At 42.8% G+C, this 22,368-nt stretch overlaps 1 protein-coding gene across 3 annotated transcripts in view; it reads right to left on the bottom strand.

Moving 5' to 3' along the window:
* LOC307000642 (uncharacterized protein) overlaps positions 1–22,368 on the bottom strand; it is a 395,066-nt gene that overhangs the window by 1,501 nt on the left and 371,197 nt on the right. Inside the window, exons 1-3 of one of the 3 annotated variants that reach the window (XM_079616384.1) lie at positions 15,068–15,405; positions 7,397–7,704; positions 5,540–6,857 (exon numbers count right to left, since the gene is read on the bottom strand). In XM_079616384.1, the coding sequence (XP_079472510.1) occupies positions 5,540–6,857; positions 7,397–7,430 (1,352 nt within the window). In that variant the 5' untranslated portion in view covers positions 7,431–7,704; positions 15,068–15,405. Of the gene's footprint in view, positions 1–5,539; positions 6,858–7,396; positions 7,705–15,067; positions 15,406–22,368 lie in introns of those variants that run through there. The other 2 variants (XM_079616385.1, XM_079616386.1) reach the window with 2 other exon arrangements.

A 22,368-nucleotide genomic window follows, 5' to 3' on the forward strand; every position in this document is an offset into this window, starting at 1 on the left:
AGGATTAGACTCGGCCGATGTCGATGTGTAGACGCACTGGAGTATATAGGATTAGACTCAGCCGACGTCGATGTGTAGACGCACTGGAGTATATAGGATTAGACTCAGCCGACGTCGATGTGAAGACGCACTGGAGTATAGAGGATTAGACTCTGCCGACGTCGATGTGAAGACGCAATGGAGTATAGAGGACTAGACTCGGCCGACGTTGATGTGTAGACGCACTGGAGTATAGAGGACTAGACTCTGCCGACGTCGATGTGTAGACGCACTGGAGTAGAGGATTGGACTCAGCCGACGTCGATGTGTAGACGCACTGGAGTATAGAGGACTAGACTCAGCCGACGTCGATGTGAAGACGCACTGGAGTATATAGGATTAGACTCAGCCGACGTCGATGTGAAGACGCACTGGAGTATATAGGATTAGACTCGGCCGACATCGATGTGTAGACGCACTGGAGTATATAGGATTAGACTTGGCCGACATCGATGTGAAGACGCACTGGAGTATATAGGATTAGACTCGGCTGACATCGATGTGTAGACGCACTGGAGTATATAGGATTAGACTCAGCCGACGTCGATGTGAAGACGCACTGGAGTATATAGGATTAGACTCTGCCGACGTCGATGTGAAGACGCACTGGAGTATATAGGATTAGACTCGGCCGACATCGATGTGAAGACGCACTGGAGTTTATAGGATTAGACTCAGCCGACGTCGATGTGAAGACGCACTGGAGTATATAGGATTAGACTCAGCCGACGTCGATGTGAAGACGCACTGGAGTATATAGGATTAGACTCGGCCGACATCGATGTGTAGACGCACTGGAGTAGAGGACTAGACTCGGCCGATGTCGATGTGAAGACGCACTGGAGTATAGAGGACTAGACTCGGCCGACGTCGATGTGTAGACGCACTGGAGTATAAAGGACTAGACTCAGCCGATGTCGATGTGAAGACGCACTGGAGTATAGAGGACTAGACTCGGCCGACGTCGATGTGTAGACGCACTGGAGTATAGAGGATTAGACTCGGCCGACATCGATGTGTAGACAAACTGGAGTATAGAGGATTAGACTCAGCCGACGTGGATGTGAAGACGCACTGGATTATATAGGATTAGACTCAGCCGACGTCGATGTGAAGACGCACTGGAGTATATAGGATTAGACTTGGCCGACATCGATGTGTAGACGCACTGGAGTATATAGGATTAGACTCGGCCGACATCGATGTGAAGACGCACTGGAGTATATAGGATTAGACTCAGCCGACGTCGATGTGAAGACGCACTGGAGTATATAGGATTAGACTCTGCCGACGTCGATGTGAAGACGCACTGGAGTATATAGGATTAGACTCGGCCGACATCGATGTGTAGACTCACTGGAGTAGAGGACTAGACTCTGCCGATGTCGATGTGAAGACGCACTGGAGAATAGAGGATTAGACTCGGCCGATGTCGATGTGTAGACGCACTGGAGTATATAGGATTAGACTCGGGCTATGTCGATGTGTAGACGCACTGGAGTATATAGGATTAGACTCGGCCGACGTCGATGTGAAGACGCACTGGAGTATAGAGGACTAGACTCTGCCGACGTCGATGTGAAGACGCACTAGAGTATATAGGATTAGACTCAGCCGACGTCGATGTGTAGACGCACTGGAGTATAGAGGATTAGACTCAGCCGACGTCGATGTGTAGACGCACTGGAGTATAGAGGACTAGACTCTGCCGACGTCGATGTGAAGACGCACTAGAGTATATAGGATTAGACTCAGCCGACGTCGATGTGTAGACACACTGGAGTATATAGGATTAGACTCGTCCGACATCGATGTGTAGACGCACTGGAGTAGAGGATTAGACTCGGCCGACATCGATGTGTAGACGCACTGGAGTATAGAGGACTAGACTCTGCCGATGTCGATGTGAAGACGCACTGGAGTATAGAGGACTAGACTCGGCCGACGTCGATGTGTAGACGCACTGGAGTATAGAGGATTAGACTCGGCCGACATCGATGTGTAGACAAACTGGAGTATAGAGGATTAGACTCAGCCGACGTGGATGTGAAGACGCACTGGAGTATATAGGATTAGACTCAGCCGACGTCGATGTGAAGACGCACTGGAGTATATAGGATTAGACTCAGCCGACGTCGATGTGAAGACGCACTGGAGTATATAGGATTAGACTCGGCCGACATCGATGTGAAGACGCACTGGAGTATATAGGATTAGACTCAGCCGACGTCGATGTGAAGACGCACTGGAGTATATAGGATTAGACTCTGCCGACGTCGATGTGAAGACGCACTGGAGTATATAGGATTAGACTCGGCCGACATCGATGTGTAGACGCACTGGAGTAGAGGACTAGACTCTGCCGATGTCGATGTGAAGACGCACTGGAGAATAGAGGATTAGACTCAGCCGACGTCGATGTGTAGACGCGCTGGAGTATATAGGATTAGACTCGGCCGATGTCGATGTGTAGACGCACTGGAGTATATAGGATTAGACTCGGCCGATGTCGATGTGTAGACGCACTGGAGTATATAGGATTAGACTCGGCCGACGTCGATGTGAAGACGCACTGGAGTATAGAGGACTAGACTCTGCCGACGTCGATGTGAAGACGCACTAGAGTATATAGGATTAGACTCAGCCGACGTCGATGTGTAGACACACTGGAGTATATAGGATTAGACTCGTCCGACATCGATGTGTAGACGCACTGGAGTATAGAGGACTAGACTCTGCCGACGTCGATGTGAAGACGCACTAGAGTATATAGGATTAGACTCAGCCGACGTCGATGTGTAGACACACTGGAGTATATAGGATTAGACTCGTCCGACATCGATGTGTAGACGCACTGGAGTATAGAGGACTAGACTCTGCCGATGTCGATGTGAAGACGCACTGGAGTATAGAGGACTAGACTCGGCCGACGTCGATGTGTAGACGCACTGGAGTATAGAGGACTAGACTCAGCCGATGTCGATGTGAAGACGCACTGGAGTATAGAGGACTAGACTCGGCCGACGTCGATGTGTAGACGCACTGGAGTATAGAGGATTAGACTCGGCCGACATCGATGTGTAGACAAACTGGAGTATAGAGGATTAGACTCAGCCGACGTGGATGTGAAGACGCACTGGAGTATATAGGATTAGACTCAGCCGACGTCGATGTGAAGACGCACTGGAGTATATAGGATTAGACTCAGCCGACGTCGATGTGAAGACGCACTGGAGTATATAGGATTAGACTCGGCCGACATCGATGTGAAGACGCACTGGAGTATATAGGATTAGACTCAGCCGACGTCGATGTGAAGACGCACTGGAGTATATAGGATTAGACTCTGCCGACGTCGATGTGAAGACGCACTGGAGTATATAGGATTAGACTCGGCCGACATCGATGTGTAGACGCACTGGAGTAGAGGACTAGACTCTGCCGATGTCGATGTGAAGACGCACTGGAGAATAGAGGATTAGACTCAGCCGACGTCGATGTGTAGACGCGCTGGAGTATATAGGATTAGACTCGGCCGATGTCGATGTGTAGACGCACTGGAGTATATAGGATTAGACTCGGCCGATGTCGATGTGTAGACGCACTGGAGTATATAGGATTAGACTCGGCCGACGTCGATGTGAAGACGCACTGGAGTATAGAGGACTAGACTCTGCCGACGTCGATGTGAAGACGCACTAGAGTATATAGGACTAGACTCTGCCGACGTCGATGTGTAGACGCACTGGAGTATATAGGATTAGACTCAGCCGACGTCGATGTGTAGACTCACTGGAGTATAGAGGATTAGACTCAGCCGACGTCGATGTGTAGACGCACTGGAGTATAGAGGACTAGACTCTGCCGACGTCGATGTGTAGACGCACTGGAGTATATAGGATTAGACTCGGCCGATGTCGATGTGTAGACGCGCTGGAGTATAGAGGATTAGACTCAGCCGACGTCGATGTGTAGACGCACTGGAGTATATAGGATTAGACTCGGCCGATGTCGATGTGTAGACGCGCTGGAGTATAGAGGATTAGACTCGGCCGATGTCGATGTGTAGACGCACTGGAGTATATAGGATTAGACTCGGCCGACGTCGATGTGTAGACGCACTGGAGTATATAGGATTAGACTCTGCCGACGTCGATGTGTAGACGCACTGGAGTATATAGGATTAGACTCGGCCGATGTCGATGTGTAGACGCGCTGGAGTATAGAGGATTAGACTCGGCCGATGTCGATGTGTAGACGCGCTGGAGTATAGAGGATTAGACTCGGCCGATGTCGATGTGTAGACGCGCTGGAGTATAGAGGATTAGACTCGGCCGATGTCGATGTGTAGACGCACTGGAGTATATAGGATTAGACTCGGCCGATGTCGATGTGTAGACGCGCTGGAGTATAGAGGATTAGACTCGGCCGATGTCGATGTGTAGACGCACTGGAGTATAGAGGATTAGACTCAGCCGACGTCGATGTGTAGACGCACTGGAGTATAGAGGACTAGACTCTGCCGACGTCGATGTGTAGACGCACTGGAGTATATAGGATTAGACTCGGCCGATGTCGATGTGTAGACGCGCTGGAGTATAGAGGATTAGACTCAGCCGACGTCGATGTGTAGACGCACTGGAGTATATAGGATTAGACTCGGCCGATGTCGATGTGTAGACGCGCTGGAGTATAGAGGATTAGACTCAGCCGACGTCGATGTGTAGAAGCGCTGGAGTATAGGATTAGACTCAGCCGACGTCGATGTGTAGACGCACTGGAGTATATAGGATTAGACTCGGCCGACGTCGATGTGAAGACGCACTGGAGTATAGAGGACTAGACTCGGCCGACGTCGATGTGAAGACGCACTGGAGTATAGAGGACTAGACTCTGCCGACGTCGATGTGTAGACGCACTGGAGTATATAGGATTAGACTCAGCCGACGTCGATGTGTAGACGCACTGGAGTATATAGGATTAGACTCAGCCGACGTCGATGTGAAGACGCACTGGAGTATAGAGGATTAGACTCAGCCGACGTCGATGTGTAGACACACTGGAGTATATAGGATTAGACTCGTCCGACATCGATGTGTAGACGCACTGGAGTAGAGGATTAGACTCGGCCGACATCGATGTGTAGACGCACTGGAGTATAGAGGACTAGACTCTGCCGACGTCGATGTGTAGACGCACTGGAGTATAGAGGACTAGACTCTGCCGACGTCGATGTGAAGACGCACTAGAGTATATATGATTAGACTCGGCCGACGTCGATGTGTAGACGCACTGGAGAATATAGAGGATTAGACTCAGTCGACGTGTAGACGCACTGGATTATAGAGGATTAGAAACATCACGGTTCGGCACAGTGTGCTGAGAGTTCAGGGCCGAGAACGGTTTGTGTAATTGTGTTTTATGGGCTCAAGTGGAAACACAGCTGGGACCTTTTCTAAAGCAGCTTATGTTTCTCAGCACATAAATATGAACTTCTTACTGTGATCTCAGACTGTGGTGATGTGGTTTCTCCACTGCATGGATCTTCATGTGTATCTTCAGGTGACTTTTAATAGAGAAACTCTTTTCACACTGATCACACGTGTGCGGCTTCTCTCTGCGGTGGATCCTCTCATGTGTTTTCAGATGTCCTGACACACTGAATCTCTTGTCGCAGTGTGAACACTTGTAAGGTTTTTCTCCAGTGTGGATCCTCTCATGTGATTTCAAATTTGATAACTGACTGAATCTCTTGTCACAGTGTGAACACTTGTAAGGTTTTTCTCCAGTATGAATAATCTGATGCAATTTCAGATGTCCTGAACGATTGAATCTCTTGTCACAGTGTGAACACTTGTAAGGTTTTTCTCCAGTGTGAATAATCTGATGCGATTTCAGATATCCTGAACGATTGAATCTCTTGTCACAGTGTGAACAATTGTAAGGTTTTTCTCCAGTGTGAATTATCTGGTGCTGTTTTAAATTGTTCACTGTAGTAAAAGTCTTCTCACACTCAAAGCACATGTACTCTCTCACACCAGTGTGTATTTTCTGATGTCTTTGTAAATATGGTAGCAGTGAAAAACTCTTTCCACACACAGAACATGAATGTGGCTTCTCCTTCGAATGAACTGCCAGGTGTGTCTTCAGGTGTGATGCCCTAAGAAATGTTTTGCTGCAGTGAACACATGTGAACAGCTTCTCTCCGGTGTGTATCATCATGTGTTTCTTAAGGGATGATGATTGACTGAAACTATTCCCGCATTGATCACATGTGAACGGCTTCTCTCCGGTGTGGATCCTCATGTGTTTCTTAAGGGATGCTGAATGACTGAAACTGTTCCCACATTGATTGCATAGATGTGGCTTCTCTCCTGTATGAACTCTCATGTGTCTCTTAAGAGAATGTTTGTCTGTAAATCTCTTTTCACACTGTTCACACATGAACGGCTTCTCTCCGGTGTGAACTCTCATGTGACTTTCAAGATTACGTTTGCATGCGAAACTCTTTCCACACTGAGTGCAGGTGAAAGATTTATTGTCTTTTCTTTTCTTTAAAAATTTATTTTTAGTCTTTGAGCGACTCAAAGGTTTTTCTCCAGGTTTGACATGATGTTCCTCCTTCACTTCTCTCAGTTCTTCACTCTCCTCCTCCACTTCACTTAGTTCTTCACTCTCCTCCTTCACTTCTCTCAGTTCTTCACTCTCCTCCTTCACTTCTCTCAGTTCTTCACTCTCCTCCTTCACTTCTCTCAGTTCTTTACTCTCCTCCTTCACTTCCATCAGTTCTTCACTCTCCTCACTCTCTTCTATCGGGTCTGAAATTAAAGAAAAACTTTCATTTTCAAATTTTCTAAATAATCAAAATAATTCAAAGAGAGAAATCTGGAGTGAATGAAGATAAAAACTATCCCAAATGTAACAGACAACTGCTATAAAATATGACAATAATTTAAGTATTTTTATAAATTAATTATACGTCCTTGAAACTATCAATATGTTTGCAGAAAAGCAGAATAGATTTTAAATTTGTACATTTTGAAATTATTATTATTTGTTATAAATGTTTGTAAAAATACGCACAAAATTCAGGTCAAAATTATTGTAACATTGTTACAAATTGTACACTATATATAAAATAAATGTAAAATAAAACAGTTAAAATATGTAAATTTAGTTTGACCTGATGTTGACAATCAATATGAAACCTCCCTTTACTGACCTTTTTTTTTTTTTAAACAGAAACTTTAGCAGACATTTCACAGTGAAACCGTTTATCTAAATGTGAAGAAGTGATTGAATGTTTCTAACATGAATGTTCTCCAGCATCATGAAAGAATGAAGAATAAACACCAACCTCTTTGTTCTTCAGGATCTTCAGTGTGTTTCATTCTGCAGGGTTCTGGATCACTCGTGTTCTCACTGTCCTCTTTAATAAACTCAGTCTCTGCAGATTTCAGCTCTTCCTGATGCTTTCATGCTCGTCTTCACTTGCAGCTGATGGGAATTTACAGTATTTATTGGTGAATTACAGTGGGAGGAGCTTCAATGATGATGAATTACAGTGGGAGGAGCTTCAATTATGATGAATTACACTGGGAGGAGCTTCAATGATGATGAATTACAGTGGGAGGAGCTTCACTGATGATGCGATGAGTTGATCTGCTAAAATCAAAAATATAAGTTACTGAGTTTGTTTTTATGCTCATGGATAACAGAATAAAATCATGTAAATTATTCCAAATATAAATAATGGTAAGAAAAACAGTTGAAAGTCTGTTGACACCAATGAAATAAGTTTAAGTGTCAATTTACAGGAGATCTGAAGACATCAGCATAATAAATGAGGTGAAAACAGGAACTATTGTCATGAAATAAAGAGTGTTTTCAGCAGATCTGTTAATATTGATGAGTCTCAGACTATCAACACTCATTCAACAAGCCATTCAGGATCATCAGCAGATCATCTCACTTTATTCTGAGTGTTTGCTGTTAGAAACACATTATTTGAGTCAGGACAGATGATAAAAAAAAAAAAGATTTTTCGATTAATCGTTTTTTTTAAATGTGGTCGATTCAAAATCGATTCTCTTTTTCCATATTCAGACCCAAAATTTACTGTTTAATGTTATTTCTTAGTATTATTATTCTATATTCATTTAATACTAATTTCATAATGTATTTTGAAAAGTCAAGAGTATGTTTGTACATGTGTGCTAACGAGAGATATGGGATGAGCTATATTTTGCATAAGTATGTGTGCAATGTAACATGTTCACTGAGCAGAGATGTTCCAATGACGATACTTTAAGTTCTTTACAAGGAAAGGAATGTTTCAACTGATGCAAATGTACCACTAACTGTACGTACACACCGCCGCCGACTTGAGCTGCAAAGAGGCTCTGGCCGCCCTGTCAAGGACACTTGTCAAACAATTTAAATGTAAATGTAAGTACGGGGAAGCTCGTTGACGCTTTGGCCGCTCTGACGAAGCAGCGGGACATTTCATGCGTCACAACATGAAATGTCAACAGAAAAAACAAGCAATACATTGACACTAGAAACCTTTTATAATGACAGCATTTTATAACCGTTTTGGTCACATTTGGTAAAAAAAAAAGAAAAGAATAATTAGCTATTATTATTATTTGCGTCTAGTGCGTGCAATTGGTCAAATCGGTGTTACCGTGAGCAAATTAATTGCATTCCCGCTTAAAACGAGCGTTCATAAATATTTCCAATAAAAGTTGCGCTCATCCTCAAATGTGTATCACTGGATCATCGCAAAGTTGTTGTGTTTGGTGCTGCTGTATTGTATTTGTGGAGAAGATGTCGGACTCTGAGATTTGGTTTTGGTAGGAACGAAAATTTACAACGTATGTTTTCTCCGGAATCAGCCAGCGCGAAGGACGTCCATTTTCTAAATGGTTGCTGGAGTTCTGCCGCTGAACCGCGTCATAGCTCATTACCATAAAGTTGAGCTACTTTCAACTTTCTGATTGACGCTCTGGTCGCTCAAAACGCGACGCCGATGGATTTGACGCTCCTTGCAGCTGAGAGAAGCCAGCTTCCATTGAAAATGAATGACTTCCGGTAACTTTGGAAGCTCAAGTCGGCGGCAGTGTGTACGTACAGTAATGTATAAGCAGAGAGAGATAGTGGATTGCAAGACAGCGCTCGTGTTGTTTGAGGACAGTGAGAGTGCGCGCGCGCGGCCGGGGCTTTCTTTCTGATCGTTCTTATATGCGGGAAAAAAGAGATCCCGGCCGGTCTTGGAGCGGTCTTTTTCCATTTTCAGAATATCGTTTTGTAAATGTAACCTTAATTATATTGTGAGAAAAATATTTTTCTAATCTACATTATTTCACAGTTCTTATGAATATTGCTGCCTACAGCCACTCTAATACAGCAACCTAATCTACTCAGTTAGTATCGTAACCTCAGTTCCCTGAGATAGGGAACGAGTATTGCGTAGCTATGCAGTGGGGGAAACTCATTTCCTCAGATGTATTGAAGCTTAAAATGTAAAGTGCATTGCAGCTGCACAGCTAGACAGTGAGAGACTGGCTGTGCTGGGAGACTGGCTGTGCTGCAGCAACTGCACATCCAATGGCGAAAGGCGGCAATCAGTTAACAGCACGCCGACATACGTCAGAGCCCGCCATCAAGGCGTGGCAGAGCCTATAAAATGAGCCTGAATTCACCATTATAGCAGGTCTAAATCGACTGAAGCGACAAACTTGCCATGTTACTATAGTGCAGTAGGCTACACAATACTCGTTCCCTATCTCAGGGAACTGAGGTTACAATAGTGCCGGAAAATGCCACACCATAAGTAACTGTCCGAACATGAAACTCAGGACCCCCGAGTCCACGAAGCAAGCCAGAATACCATATATATGAATATATATGCGTAATATACTGATAAGACCAGACACCGTCGGGTCTAAATCAGATAAATAATAATGCCACTGAGCTCATACCCCCAATAGCTTATCAATAGACCAGAACCCTCGGGTCTAATACATGCATACGGAGACCAAAACAGCCAAATGCTGGTTCATGGTAAGGGATAGTGTGCTTATGAACAGTGACTTATACATAGATTTAAGACCAAATTAGTCAAGTCTTAATCATACAGAAAGGACCTTCGCCTGCAGGGAAGAAACCTCACAAAAGTGGAGGGTGAAAACCACAAATGCGGCTGCCGCACAAATGTCCTGAATGGAAAACCCACAGGACCATCCTCATGACGAGGCCATACCTCTAGTGGAATGGGCTCTAGTGCCTATAGGGCAACCCTGGCCCACAGAGGCGTATATGCCAATGATATGGCATCCACTATCCATCTAGACAGTCTCTGCTTCGTGACAGGAGCCACTTTGGACCGGCCACCGAAGCAGACAAAGAGCTGTTCTGACTGCCTATAGGACGCGGAGCGCTTCAAATAGACCTTCAGAGCCCTGACAGGGCAAAGCAAATTGACTTCCCCGTCCCCATCGGAAGGGGGAAGAGCCAACAATGAAATCACCTGTGCTCTAAACAGTGAAGAGCACCTTGGGCACGTAGCCATGCTTGGGTTTCAGAGTGACTTTAATGTCACCGATACCAAACTCTAAACAGGAGGGGCTCACGGAGAGCACCTGCAAATCTCCCACTCACTTGATAGACGCCAGTGCCAACAGGAGAGCGGTCTTTAGCGAAAGCGCTTTGAGGTCAACCGATTTAAGCGGTTCAAATGGCGGACCTTTCAAGGCCCTGAGGACCATGGAGAGGTCCCACGGTGGTACAGAGGGAGGTCTGGGTACGACCAAGTCATTCCTTCCCATTGATTGGCCAGCCACCGGAGCATGATGAGCTGCCATGGCTGCCACATATACTTTGAGCGTGGACAGGGAACGACCCGCGTCCAGCAGCTCCTGTAGGAAGGAGAGTATCACTGATACCTCGCATGACTGGGGTGTCTATCCGAGCACCAGCTGGAGAACACTGACCACTTCAAATCGTAGAGGTGCCTGGTAGACGGGGCTCTAGCCTCAGAATTTGTGTTCAGAACCTTCTCGTGGAGGTCCCGGGGTACCCGTTGATGAGCCACACGTGTAGGGCCCACAAGTCGGAACGGGGGTGCCAGATCGTCCCGTTTGCCTGTGTGAGGAAATCTTTCCTCAGTTGGACAAGCCATGGGACTTCGTCCACCATCTGAACCAGCTCTGGGAACCAAGGTCTGATTTTCCAGAGAGGTGCCACCAGGAGGACTGGGCATCCGCTCTCCCTCACCCGTTTGATGACCTGGGGGATCATGGAAACGGGAGGAAACAGATACAGAGGGCAGCTGGTCCACGCATGGGCCAGTGTATCCTTGTCCTTCGAAAAGAACACTGCACAGTGAGAATTGTTTCTTGAGGCAAAAATATCGACTTTGGCCTCGCCGAACACACTCCAAACCAGACGAACCGTCTGAGGGTTTAGAGACCACTCGCCTAGGGGAGTGTTGTCTCAATAGAGCATATCCACACCCATATTCTGAAAGCCCGGGATATGCGCTGGTCTCAGAGAGCTCAAGTACAGGTGACCAGACCTGAGAACGCCCTGGTGATTGATGTATGACACCACCGACGTGTTGTCCATGAGGACTAAGACGTGGTGTCCCTTGAGGTCCGACAGAAATGCTTTCAGGGCCAAACAAACTGCTGCCATTTCTAGGCAGTTGAGGTGTAAGCTCTGCTCCGTGCTCGACCCCTCGTGCAACGCACCCCAACCTTGGTTGGAGGCATCTGTGAAGACCACTTCCCATGGTCACACCCTCTTGGTACCAGCTTTGATCCCGCCAGGGAATCAGAGTATGCAAACAGCTGTGATTCACTGTAATGTGCATGCTGCCCGACTGCCATGCATGGGCTGGCACGCAGCGCTTGAGCCAGTGCTGCAGCGGGCGCATATGCAGTAGTCCCATATGGAGTACTGGCGATGCGGCTGCCATGAGACCGAGAAGTTTGTGAAACGCTCTGCTGTGCTACGCGCTCTCATAGTTGTAGAGTCTACAACTGTACCCAGAAAGACCACATTCTGGCTGGGTGTTAGTTTGCTCTTGGTCAAATTGATTTTGAGTCCCAGGCATTGAGGTTGAGCCAGAGATGGCACTCAATCACAACCAGGTTAGCCATGTTATGTCCGATAGCCTGCGCGGCAGCCTTGGTAGCACGCAAGGCTAGGTCCGTGGTGCTTCTGAGATCACGGAAGGCCTCAGGGTCCGGGCCAGCTTTGTCCATCGACTGGAGGAGTTTGGCCTGGTAGACCTGCAGCACGGCCATCATGTGCAAGGGCAGAAGCAGCTTGACCGGAGACGGCGAAAGAGAATCCGGCAAGAGCTGACGTGCTGTGGCAGGGCCTACTCGGGTGGGTTGCTCTAGCTCTCCAGCTAGCAGTAGCGTTCGGGCAGAGGTGAGCGGCCACGGCCTCTTCGAGGGGTGGCAACAACTTGCAGCCCTTTTCTGCCGCGCCGTCCATGGAGGAGAGCGTTGCGGAAAAGGAGGAGCCCGTGCGTGCGGAGTAGGGAGCACACCACGTTTTAGCCAGTTCTTGATTGACCTCAGGAAAGAACGGAGCGGGTCTGTGGCAAGGGGCATGCTGGAGCCCAGTCAGAAACCAGCCGTCCAGCCGACTTTGGGGGTCGACACTTCCTCGGCAGAAGCAGCGTGGGAAACGGAAGAGTGGGGGATGTGGTGTCGCCATCCTTCGCGAGAGCTAGCCGCGACAGCAGAAGTTGAGTAAACCTGCTATAATGGCGAATTCGGGCTCATTTTATAGAATCTGCCAACCCCGATGGCGGGCTTTGACGTATGTCGGCGCGCTGTTAGCTGATTGGCGCCTTTCGCCATTGGATGTGCAGTTGCAGAGTGAGCCACTGAGTGTCTCACTGTCTAGCTGTGCAGCTGCAATGCGCTTTACATTTTAAGCTTCAATAAATCTGAGGAAATGAGTTTCCCCACTGCGTATAGCTACGCAATATGAAGTGACTGTATGAAAGGGAACTACATCAGCACTTCAAAACTTTTTTTTTTGGAAAGGTCTTGAAAATGCTATTAAAAAGTAAGACCTGCACGTCACGTCAGTCACGCTACTCGATACATGAGCTATAATGAATCAAATTCATATAGCATAAATTAATTGGCTTCTATGCAAACACACTAAATCAACCCGCTCAACCATTACGGCACAAAAATATAGGCTAGTAGTCAACAGTAGTCATACAGTAGTAGTGTTGTCACGATACCAAAATTATTGTTTCGATACCGATACCAAGTCAAGTATTGCGATTTCGATACTTTTTCGATACTTTTCCTAAAAAGGGTAAACTCCTAAACAGTCTCTCAAATGTGTTTTATTTTTTCAAATGCTTTATTTTAAAACCAGGACAACATTCTTATCATATAACACACTAATAAATGAACATATGAACAACAATTATATTAAACATATTAACAACAATTATATTAAACATATTAACAACAATTAACATATGAACAACAATTATATTAAACATATGAACAACAATTATATTAAACATATTGATGATATTTTGTGGCCCCCTATTTGACAAAGTTTAATGTTAGTGCGGCCCGCGCGTTGTTCTGAAGCGCACTTTTTTTTTTGCTGAGTCGTTGCGTGCGGCGCGTTTTTTTTATCACTTATGGGCTACCATAGATAGTCTCGTCACAGCTTCCCGGGGCGTTTGTTGACAATAGTTGTCATAGCCAACCGCGAACGGAAAATATATGCCATCACCCAGTTCCAGTCATGTCTCTCTCAAAACGTGCCGTGAAGAGAAAGGTTGCCGACGAGCTTGGTTGGGTCCTTACCATAGACTGTAAAAAAATAGGTCCTTACATGCGCTTCGTGAGGCACACACGCACACTAGCCATAGACAGTATGACACTAGCACACACACGCAAGGTCTCTCGCTCCCTTTCTCTGCTGTGCGCGCGCTACACATGCGCGCTCTTGCTTGCTCGATCTAGATTTTTTAACTAATTTGCGGGCAATTCTGAAATTATCGTGCATTATGGGATTTTTTTCATTATTGATCGTACATCGTACAGGTCAAAATTATCGTACAAATACGATAATTATCGTACGTCTGGCAACACTGACTGTGACAGCTGCAGTGCGTGCGTCAGGAAAAAAAAAAAACAGGCTTTTTTTTTTTTTTTCAAGTATCGATACTGATAAATTTAGGTATCGTGACGTTTTTAATTTCCGAGTATCGCGATACTTTTGAAGTATCGGTACACCGTGCAACACTACTGTATAATATACATTTATATTAAATGGTGTAAATATATGAAAAAATTATTCATATATGATTATTCAATTATTCGTAAATATATGAAATATATTGTGTAACTTATATTACAATATATTGCATAATACGCAAGGAATCGTCACTTTTCATACATTGAAAAATGTGACAATATATTAACACTGTACAATGTAATTAGTTGAGTGTAGCCTACTTTAAAACGATTGCCTTTCAGTTCTCAAGGATGTTTTACTCAAAGTTGTGACTAAGTTTCAGACATGCACAAAGTAACAGTTTTATACAAATAAACACTCATTTGTATTTAAGAAAAAAAAATTATATTGTGAAATATTAGACTACAATGTAAAACAGCTGTTTTCTATGTGAATAATATATAAAGTGTAATATATTCTTGTGGTCAAAGCTGAATTTTCAGCATCATTACTCCAGTCTTCAGTGTCACATGATCCTTCAGAAATCATTCTAATATGATGAGTTGATGCTCAAGAAACATTTATGATTATTATCAATGTTGAAAACAAATATTTTTATTTTTATTTCAGGATTCTTTGATGAATAGAAAGTTCAAAAAAACATTTAACGTTATCTGAAATTGAAAGCTCTAGTTTTGATACCTTTTTCCGCGGATACCTCGTGTCTAAAGCTCTATTAGCTTAAAGTAACGTTACCACAACAGTCATTAAAGATGAATGATGAATAGACACCAACCTGTTTGTTCCTCGTGTTTTATTATTCTCCAGGGTTCTGGTTCACTCGAGTTCTCCTCAATCTCCTCTTTAACAAACACCATCTTCTCAGTTCAGTTGCTGCACCTCCAGATATTCCTGCTCGATTCAAAACTTCTAGTAACGTCTATGAGAACGATAATATTACAGTCATTTACTCACCCGACTCAAAATTGGCATCTTTCTACAGTCATAAAAGTCTGTGTCATGCCAGTAGCGCGACACAACACCAGAGATCAAGCTGAAAATGAATCTTCTTCCTCTGAGGTTTAATGGCGGCCGGCAAACAAACGATAGTGACTTAGCGCCACTCACTGGACTGGAGAGTGAGATGTGGGCAAAATCATTTTGTAACTGAGCGGTAGAAAACTTTGCATACACTGCAAAAAATGATTTTCTTAGTTAGTATTTTTGTTTTGTTTCCAGTCCAAATATCTAAAAATTATTAAATCAAGAAGCATTTACTAGAGAAGTAAAATGACATAAGAAATTCTATTTTGTTTTAAGATAAAAAGAAAGTAATTTAAGTAATTTTTGCTTAAAACGAGCAAAATTATCTGCCAATGGGGTAAGCAAAAAAATCTGAATTCGAATAGAAAACAAGAAAAAAAATCTTAATTCAAATGGAAACCAAGAATTTTTTTCTTACCCCATTGGCAGATAATTTTGCTCGTTTTAAGCAAAAATTACTTAAATTACTTTCTTTTTATCTTAAAACAAAATAGAATTTCTTATGTCATTTTACTTCTCTAGTAAACACTTCTTGGTTTAAGAATTTGTAGATATTTGGACTGGAAACAAAACAAAAATACTAACTAAGAAAGTATTTTTTGCAGTGTACTTTTTTTGCTACTTTTCCTAAGTTTGCCACCTGAACACACACACATGCATTGCAAGCCATTGAATGACAAACATATAATTGAATGAGCCAATAACTGAGCTTTTTTTTTTAAATATGCTAATCAGCCACTGTGCAAAACACACACACACACACACACACACACACACGCACACGCACACACACACACACACACACACACACACACACACACACACACACACACACACACACACTTCAAAGTCAGACAAAAGTCCTACTGCAAGGTTAATGCCATCATTGTACATTTATTGAGTTATTGTGAGGTTTATTGTTTATTCCGACCCGTTTTGTATTTTGTTTAGTTATGCCTGTATGTAGAAAGTACTTCTGTCATCTAGTGGCTATATATATTTATATTTCATGTAATTGTTTTTTGTTTTGTTTTTACAACATATTTGACCAGATGTGACCAAAGTAATGCCAAATTGTGAGGGTTTTAGCAGTTTCAACTTACCGGCATGAATACTTTTATGAGCCTTCATTTTTGGTGCATGTTTTGTTCAATTCTTTTTTCTAAATGTTGTGCTTTCAGGCACTGCCTCTTGCTGCCAACTGCGGTGAAAATGAAAGTGAAGTCCGACCAGGTTCAAGCTGTGCACATCTTGAGGTCAGGGCAGGGCACAACCCGTTCAGTGACACCGGTCAGTAGGGCTGTGCAATATGACCAAAACATTTCATATCCCGATATAGATTTTTTTTTGTAAATTAATAAAATATCATGAGTTACCGTTGGAATTTCTGTAACTCATGAAATGTATTTGCATCATAAAGGTTTAAGGAATAAAGAATAAGTTAAAGCTATAGTTTAACTGCTTATTTGATGATTTAAATGCAATTAGCTGAGATTGGCCAATAATATCGGACGGCCAATTAATCGGTTGGGATCGCCATATACCGTCATATCGCACAGCCCTACCGGTCAGTTATACATTTCTTAGTTTACTGTCATTGTATGTAGACACATGCTCTCAGGAATGTGTTTTCTTTGTCATTTTGTAGCTCATGTCTTCATCTGGTCGCTTTCTGCTCACGTCTGAGCTGCAACCAAGTGACATGGACCAGCAGTTTAGTTGTGCTTCATCATCTGAAGGCAGTGTTTCTGGAGTTGATCCGGGAATTACAGATATTCCAGAAGATGATCCATTCAGACAGATAGATCTCTTATATTATACTCAATGTTTGTTAACTGACTGTTACAGGCCATATGGCCACAAAGGCTAGAAAATGTAGATGGTTAAGAGGCATGTATTCATCTCACACATTAAGTATCAAGGAAGATGAAGCATGATCATTTATTAATGTGAATCATTCAAACGATCACTTTTATTTTAAAAAAAGGACATGCAATTACTACTATAACCAATAGATGGCGGCAGAGAAGGATTTATTAGCTTATGAGCCATTTCCACTCCCTATTATTAGGAAAAAATTAAGAAGTCATCAAGTCTCATGCAAAACAAAGCCTTTTCTTCTAATTGTGCCTGAATTACACACAATATTTATGTTTTCCCTTTAAAAGATAGGTTTTGGCCCCCAGTGCCATCAAATCAGATGAACTGATTGCTCTCAAGTGTTAGTCTGGAGTCCTCTGCTGAAAACACTCTTTATATTATGTCAATAGTTCCTGTTTTCACCTCATTTATTATGCTGAAGTCTTCTGATCTCCCGTAAATGTCCACTTAAAGGAGAACTCCGGTCAATTTTAACATTGAGCTCAATTTTTAGTAAATTTGGAGTGCTGTCAATACAGAGAACAACGACAAAAATCGGTGTTGCCTACACTGTGTTATCCTCTTTTTAAAATTTGCACCCTATTGACTTGAATGGGGCAAGTTTTAAACCTGCTTTTATCCTCTTAACATATTTGATGTGTCATTACAAGTGCCCAGCCATGTTGAGTGATTCCTTAAGAGTGAACACGAGTGAATCTGACTGCAGTAGATGTGAAAAATATGAATAAAAATGATGTTATATCAGCCAGCGCAAATACCTGTATTTAGTTCCTGTTTTCGGTCGAAGTCCAAAGTAGTCGATTGTCGAGTTCACGCGCATAGGTTTAGTTACTATGATCACGCGCGTGAACTCGACAATCGACTACTTTGGACTTCCACCGAAAACAGGAACTAAATACAGGTATTTGCGCTGGCTGATATAACATCATTTTTATTCATATTTTTCACATCTACTGCAGTCAGATTCACTCGTGTTCACTCTTAAGGAATCACTCAACATGGCTGGGCACTTGTAATGACACATCAAATATGTTAAGAGGATAAAAGCAGGTTTAAAACTTGCCCCATTCAAGTCAATAGGGTGCAAATTTTAAAAAGAGGATAACACGGTGTAGGCAACACCGATTTTTGTCGTTGTTCTCTGTATTGACAGCACTCCAAATTTACTAAAAATTGAGCTCAATGTTAAAATTGACCGGAGTTCTCCTTTAAAGCTCATTTCATTGGTGTCAGCAGACTGAGGTATTTGTTTTTCTTTCCATTATTTAGCTTTGCAAGAATTGACATTACATTATTATTTATATTTTGTTGTCTATTAGTATAAAAACAAACTTAGTAACTGATATATTTTGATTTTGCTCCTCCCACAACAATCACATCATCATATCAGCTCCTCCCACATCAGTCACTTGGTCAGTGAAGCTCCTCCCACATCAGTCACTTGGTCAGTGAAGCTCCTCCCACTGTAATTCTCCAATAAATGCTGTAAATTCCCATCAGCTGCAAGTGAAGACGAGCATGAAAGCATCAGGAAGAGCTGAAATCTGCAAAGACTGAGTTTATTAAAGAGGACAGTGAGAACACGAGTGATCCAGAACCCTGCAGAATGAAACACACTGAAGATCCCGAAGAACAAAGAGGTTGGTGTTTATTCTTCATTCATTCATGATGCTGGAGAACATTTATGTTAGAAACATTCAAGCACTTCATCACATTTAGATAAACAGTTAAACTATAAAAATGGCTACAAAATGTTATTGTTTGTTTGTTTTCAACAAATGGTCATTAAAAAGAGAGGCTTGAGAAACTTTCATCTTGATTGTCAACATCAGGTCAAACTAAATATTATTTTAGCTGATTCATTTTACATTTTAAAAGCAGTTGCTTAAACCACTTGTAAGATTTTCGGTCCCACTGAACAATGACCCAGCGCTGAGGGAGAAAGTTTCTCAACTTTATTGGCACTTTGTCTGAGTATATAAGGATATGAGGGGAGTTGCACAGAGTTCACCAATAAGAATACATGCCTTCCATCATATAGGAATACAATATATAGAATAATAAGTCCATATATGGTCAGTTTCTGGCTAGTTTAGCCACAAGTACATCGGCAGCCAAGAGGACCTTAGACTGTTATAATGGGGAGAATGGGACCGTTCCCCCTGCTCCCCCATCCTGGCGTAGAGATTCATGATATAGGAAACATTCCTTTACATAATGAGGAACAGATGTTGCCAGTAACTTCTTAGAGAACAAGAGACCCTTCTTTCATATTCTTCATGCTACCATACTAGAATTCCTTCACCGTTATAATGCAGAAGTGTGACCATTAAAAAAGACATGTTGATCTGCTTTATATCAGTTCAGAAATGTTTTCTGAAAACACATGCAATTGCTGTAAAAGAAGCAACTTACTAAACTCAAGGGTCAAGAGCCCAACTAAAGCAAACCATGATCATGATCAATGATGAATAAATCATCAACATCTAAACCTCTGTTAATTCTCACAATAACTTCTGTAGACGTCCGACAGAAATAAAGTCAGTCTGGTTAGTAATAAGTGAAGCTGGTGTAACGAATGGGCAAGAATCATGAGTCTATTTCTCCCTGCACAAACTGCACATTCCTTCTTACCTTTACACTCTGAACTCAGATATGATGTAAATCAAGACTCTCGACAATCTAAAGCACCATCACGGCTCCGACATGGCCGGGTTTAGATTGCTTTCTGACACTTACGACCCCATTGAGCCTCTCCAGAGACTAAGAAGCAGGCGCGTCGTTAGACATGGGCGTCCGGGGCTACAGCCCCGGATGTTTTTTTTATAGCCCCGGATCTCAAAAAAAATTATTTATTGATATATATATATTTTTTATTATAATTTTGTATTTAGGCCTATTTTAAAAAAAATTAACGGGTCTTTTAATCTATCCTTCGGAATCAATCATGTATTAAAGACGATTCAAATGTGTTCAAGCAGATCAAAGTTACTATGGTTACACCATGCTTGTATTTAGAGTGCGCACCAGAGGAGAGAGCCTGACTGTCATTGTTGTTTTTGGTTTCTGGTGGTAGCTATTATGGACATTACATACTTTTTAAAAAGTAAAATAAGGAGTCATGATGAACGATACGAGGGGGATGAGAGGCAAGAGTTATACTGGCGCCATTCCCTCATCATTAAGCTCAGGTCGGTGAAGGCTCTTTAGCAAACCCTGGTCTAACTTACCTGTACTCACTGTGGTATAATGCAGAACATGTATAAAGTATGTGGGACCTTACTATTTCGCCTATAGCTAATCCATTTTGTGAGCCATAATCCGTTTCTCGTGAAGAATGTAGATGAAGTAGCCTATACAACTGATTTGGCGATTGAAACACGATGTGTAAATTAACGTTATTCCCCTCAGATGGATAGCTAGCTAGATATCAGGGGCTGTATTACAGGAAGGAAGAGTCTAAGATAGGATTTTCCCCAATTGGTATTACCGAAGCAAATACTAAAAATAACTTTAGGAATCCTATCTTGCTTCATCCTATCTTATTTCAGGTTAGGAAATCCTAACATCGCTAGCATCAACTTTTCTGTCTGATACCTATAGGAACCGATGTCATTTTTCTCATCTCGCGAGCTAAACGGCTTTTAATCACTGTTTTGCCTCCGTTTTTTTTATGAAACATACACTGAAAATGGAGAATTAACAACAACTCATTCATTGCTTCATTCATCCTATGATTGAACTTCAAGTCAGATGACTATGGTGCGTTCACAGCGGACGCGAATAGCGCGTCAGGCGCGAGTGATTTCACCGTTCTGCTCTCCAGAGCAAATACAGAGCGGTGACTCTCTCGATAAATGATCTATCAACATCACACATCTTGTAAAAAGATGGCCGCCAATGGGTTTCGAAACTTTTGAAACTTTCGTCACGCGCGTCAATTTCAGTGGTCAAGCGTATAACTAGACGCGGCAGGCGCAAATTTGACGCGCTATTCGCGTCCGGTGTGAACGCACAGTTATATTATCATGGGACCTCTGTGTTCAGCAAAATGTGGACGGTCATTTGCGGGGGAATTTTTACTTTACAAATTACAGACATGGCCGATTCGCACGGGATTAAGATCACAGACAACCTCCGCAATTATTACAAATGACAAGAGGTCACCAGGTAATACTAATCTAGAAGTTCGTTGAAAAGTTTGTGGGCTTCTAGGCTTCTGGTGTGAAGCGAGAAGAGGTTTTTGAATGTCGTATGACGTTGTGTCGTTCCTCTTATACTGAGGGGTGGGGTAGGGGTAGCCCCTCCCAGACACTACGTCACGTCTGCCAGCCAATTGGGGCTGGCGTAATGTAATAGGGCTTCTGAGGAATACGCGGAAGGGGCGTATCCCATAGTGAGACACCGAAACGTATGCTTGAAAGAGAAACCCCATTGCGAGCCATGCCCATATAAGGACCGGGCTTTGCGAATCAAGGAATGAACGGAGTGGTAGGATTGCGTACATTTTTTTCTGAACTGAACTGTGTTGATCAGAACTAAATTGCGGAAGAAGGATCTCGTGCAAGCAGCATTTGAACTGGAACTGAGAATTAGTATAAAACCTAAATCATGTTGAGACTGCTATTTGAGCAGCAGAATTTGATCTATTGTGATTTTATTTTCCCTACTGTTTTTTTTTCTTTCTTTAAAATTATATTGTATTTTATTTCATTTAATTTTGGTTTTATATATTATTATTTTTATTTTCCTGGAGAACGTGAGTCAAAAGGGTTATCATTTGGAAGAATTGTTTTCGAATTTAAAACTTATTCTTAATATTAAATAAGCCAATTAGGAACAATTTGAATAAATAGGTAAAAGAAAAATAAATTATATACATATATTAATAGAGTAAGGGTCAATAAACTTTATTAGCTCGAATCTAAATAGGTCATAAAAAAAGAAGAAGAAAGAAGCAATTAATACTAGGGATAAGCAAAATAGGAAATATAAATAAGAGTTATAAGAAGGTAATCTTTACTGTCATCCTTGTCATTATATATATATTTTACCTTCCATTATCTCTCCGGACCAGTCTGGGTTTATAAAAAATTCAGCAAACCCTTCTATTATTAGGTAAATGATGGAAATAGGGGTCCACGCGCAACCCCCTGTGTTTTTTATGCAACC

This window comes from Phoxinus phoxinus (assembly GCF_949152265.1).
Source record: "Phoxinus phoxinus genome assembly, chromosome: 1".
Classification (NCBI taxonomy): domain Eukaryota; kingdom Metazoa; phylum Chordata; class Actinopteri; order Cypriniformes; family Leuciscidae; genus Phoxinus; species Phoxinus phoxinus.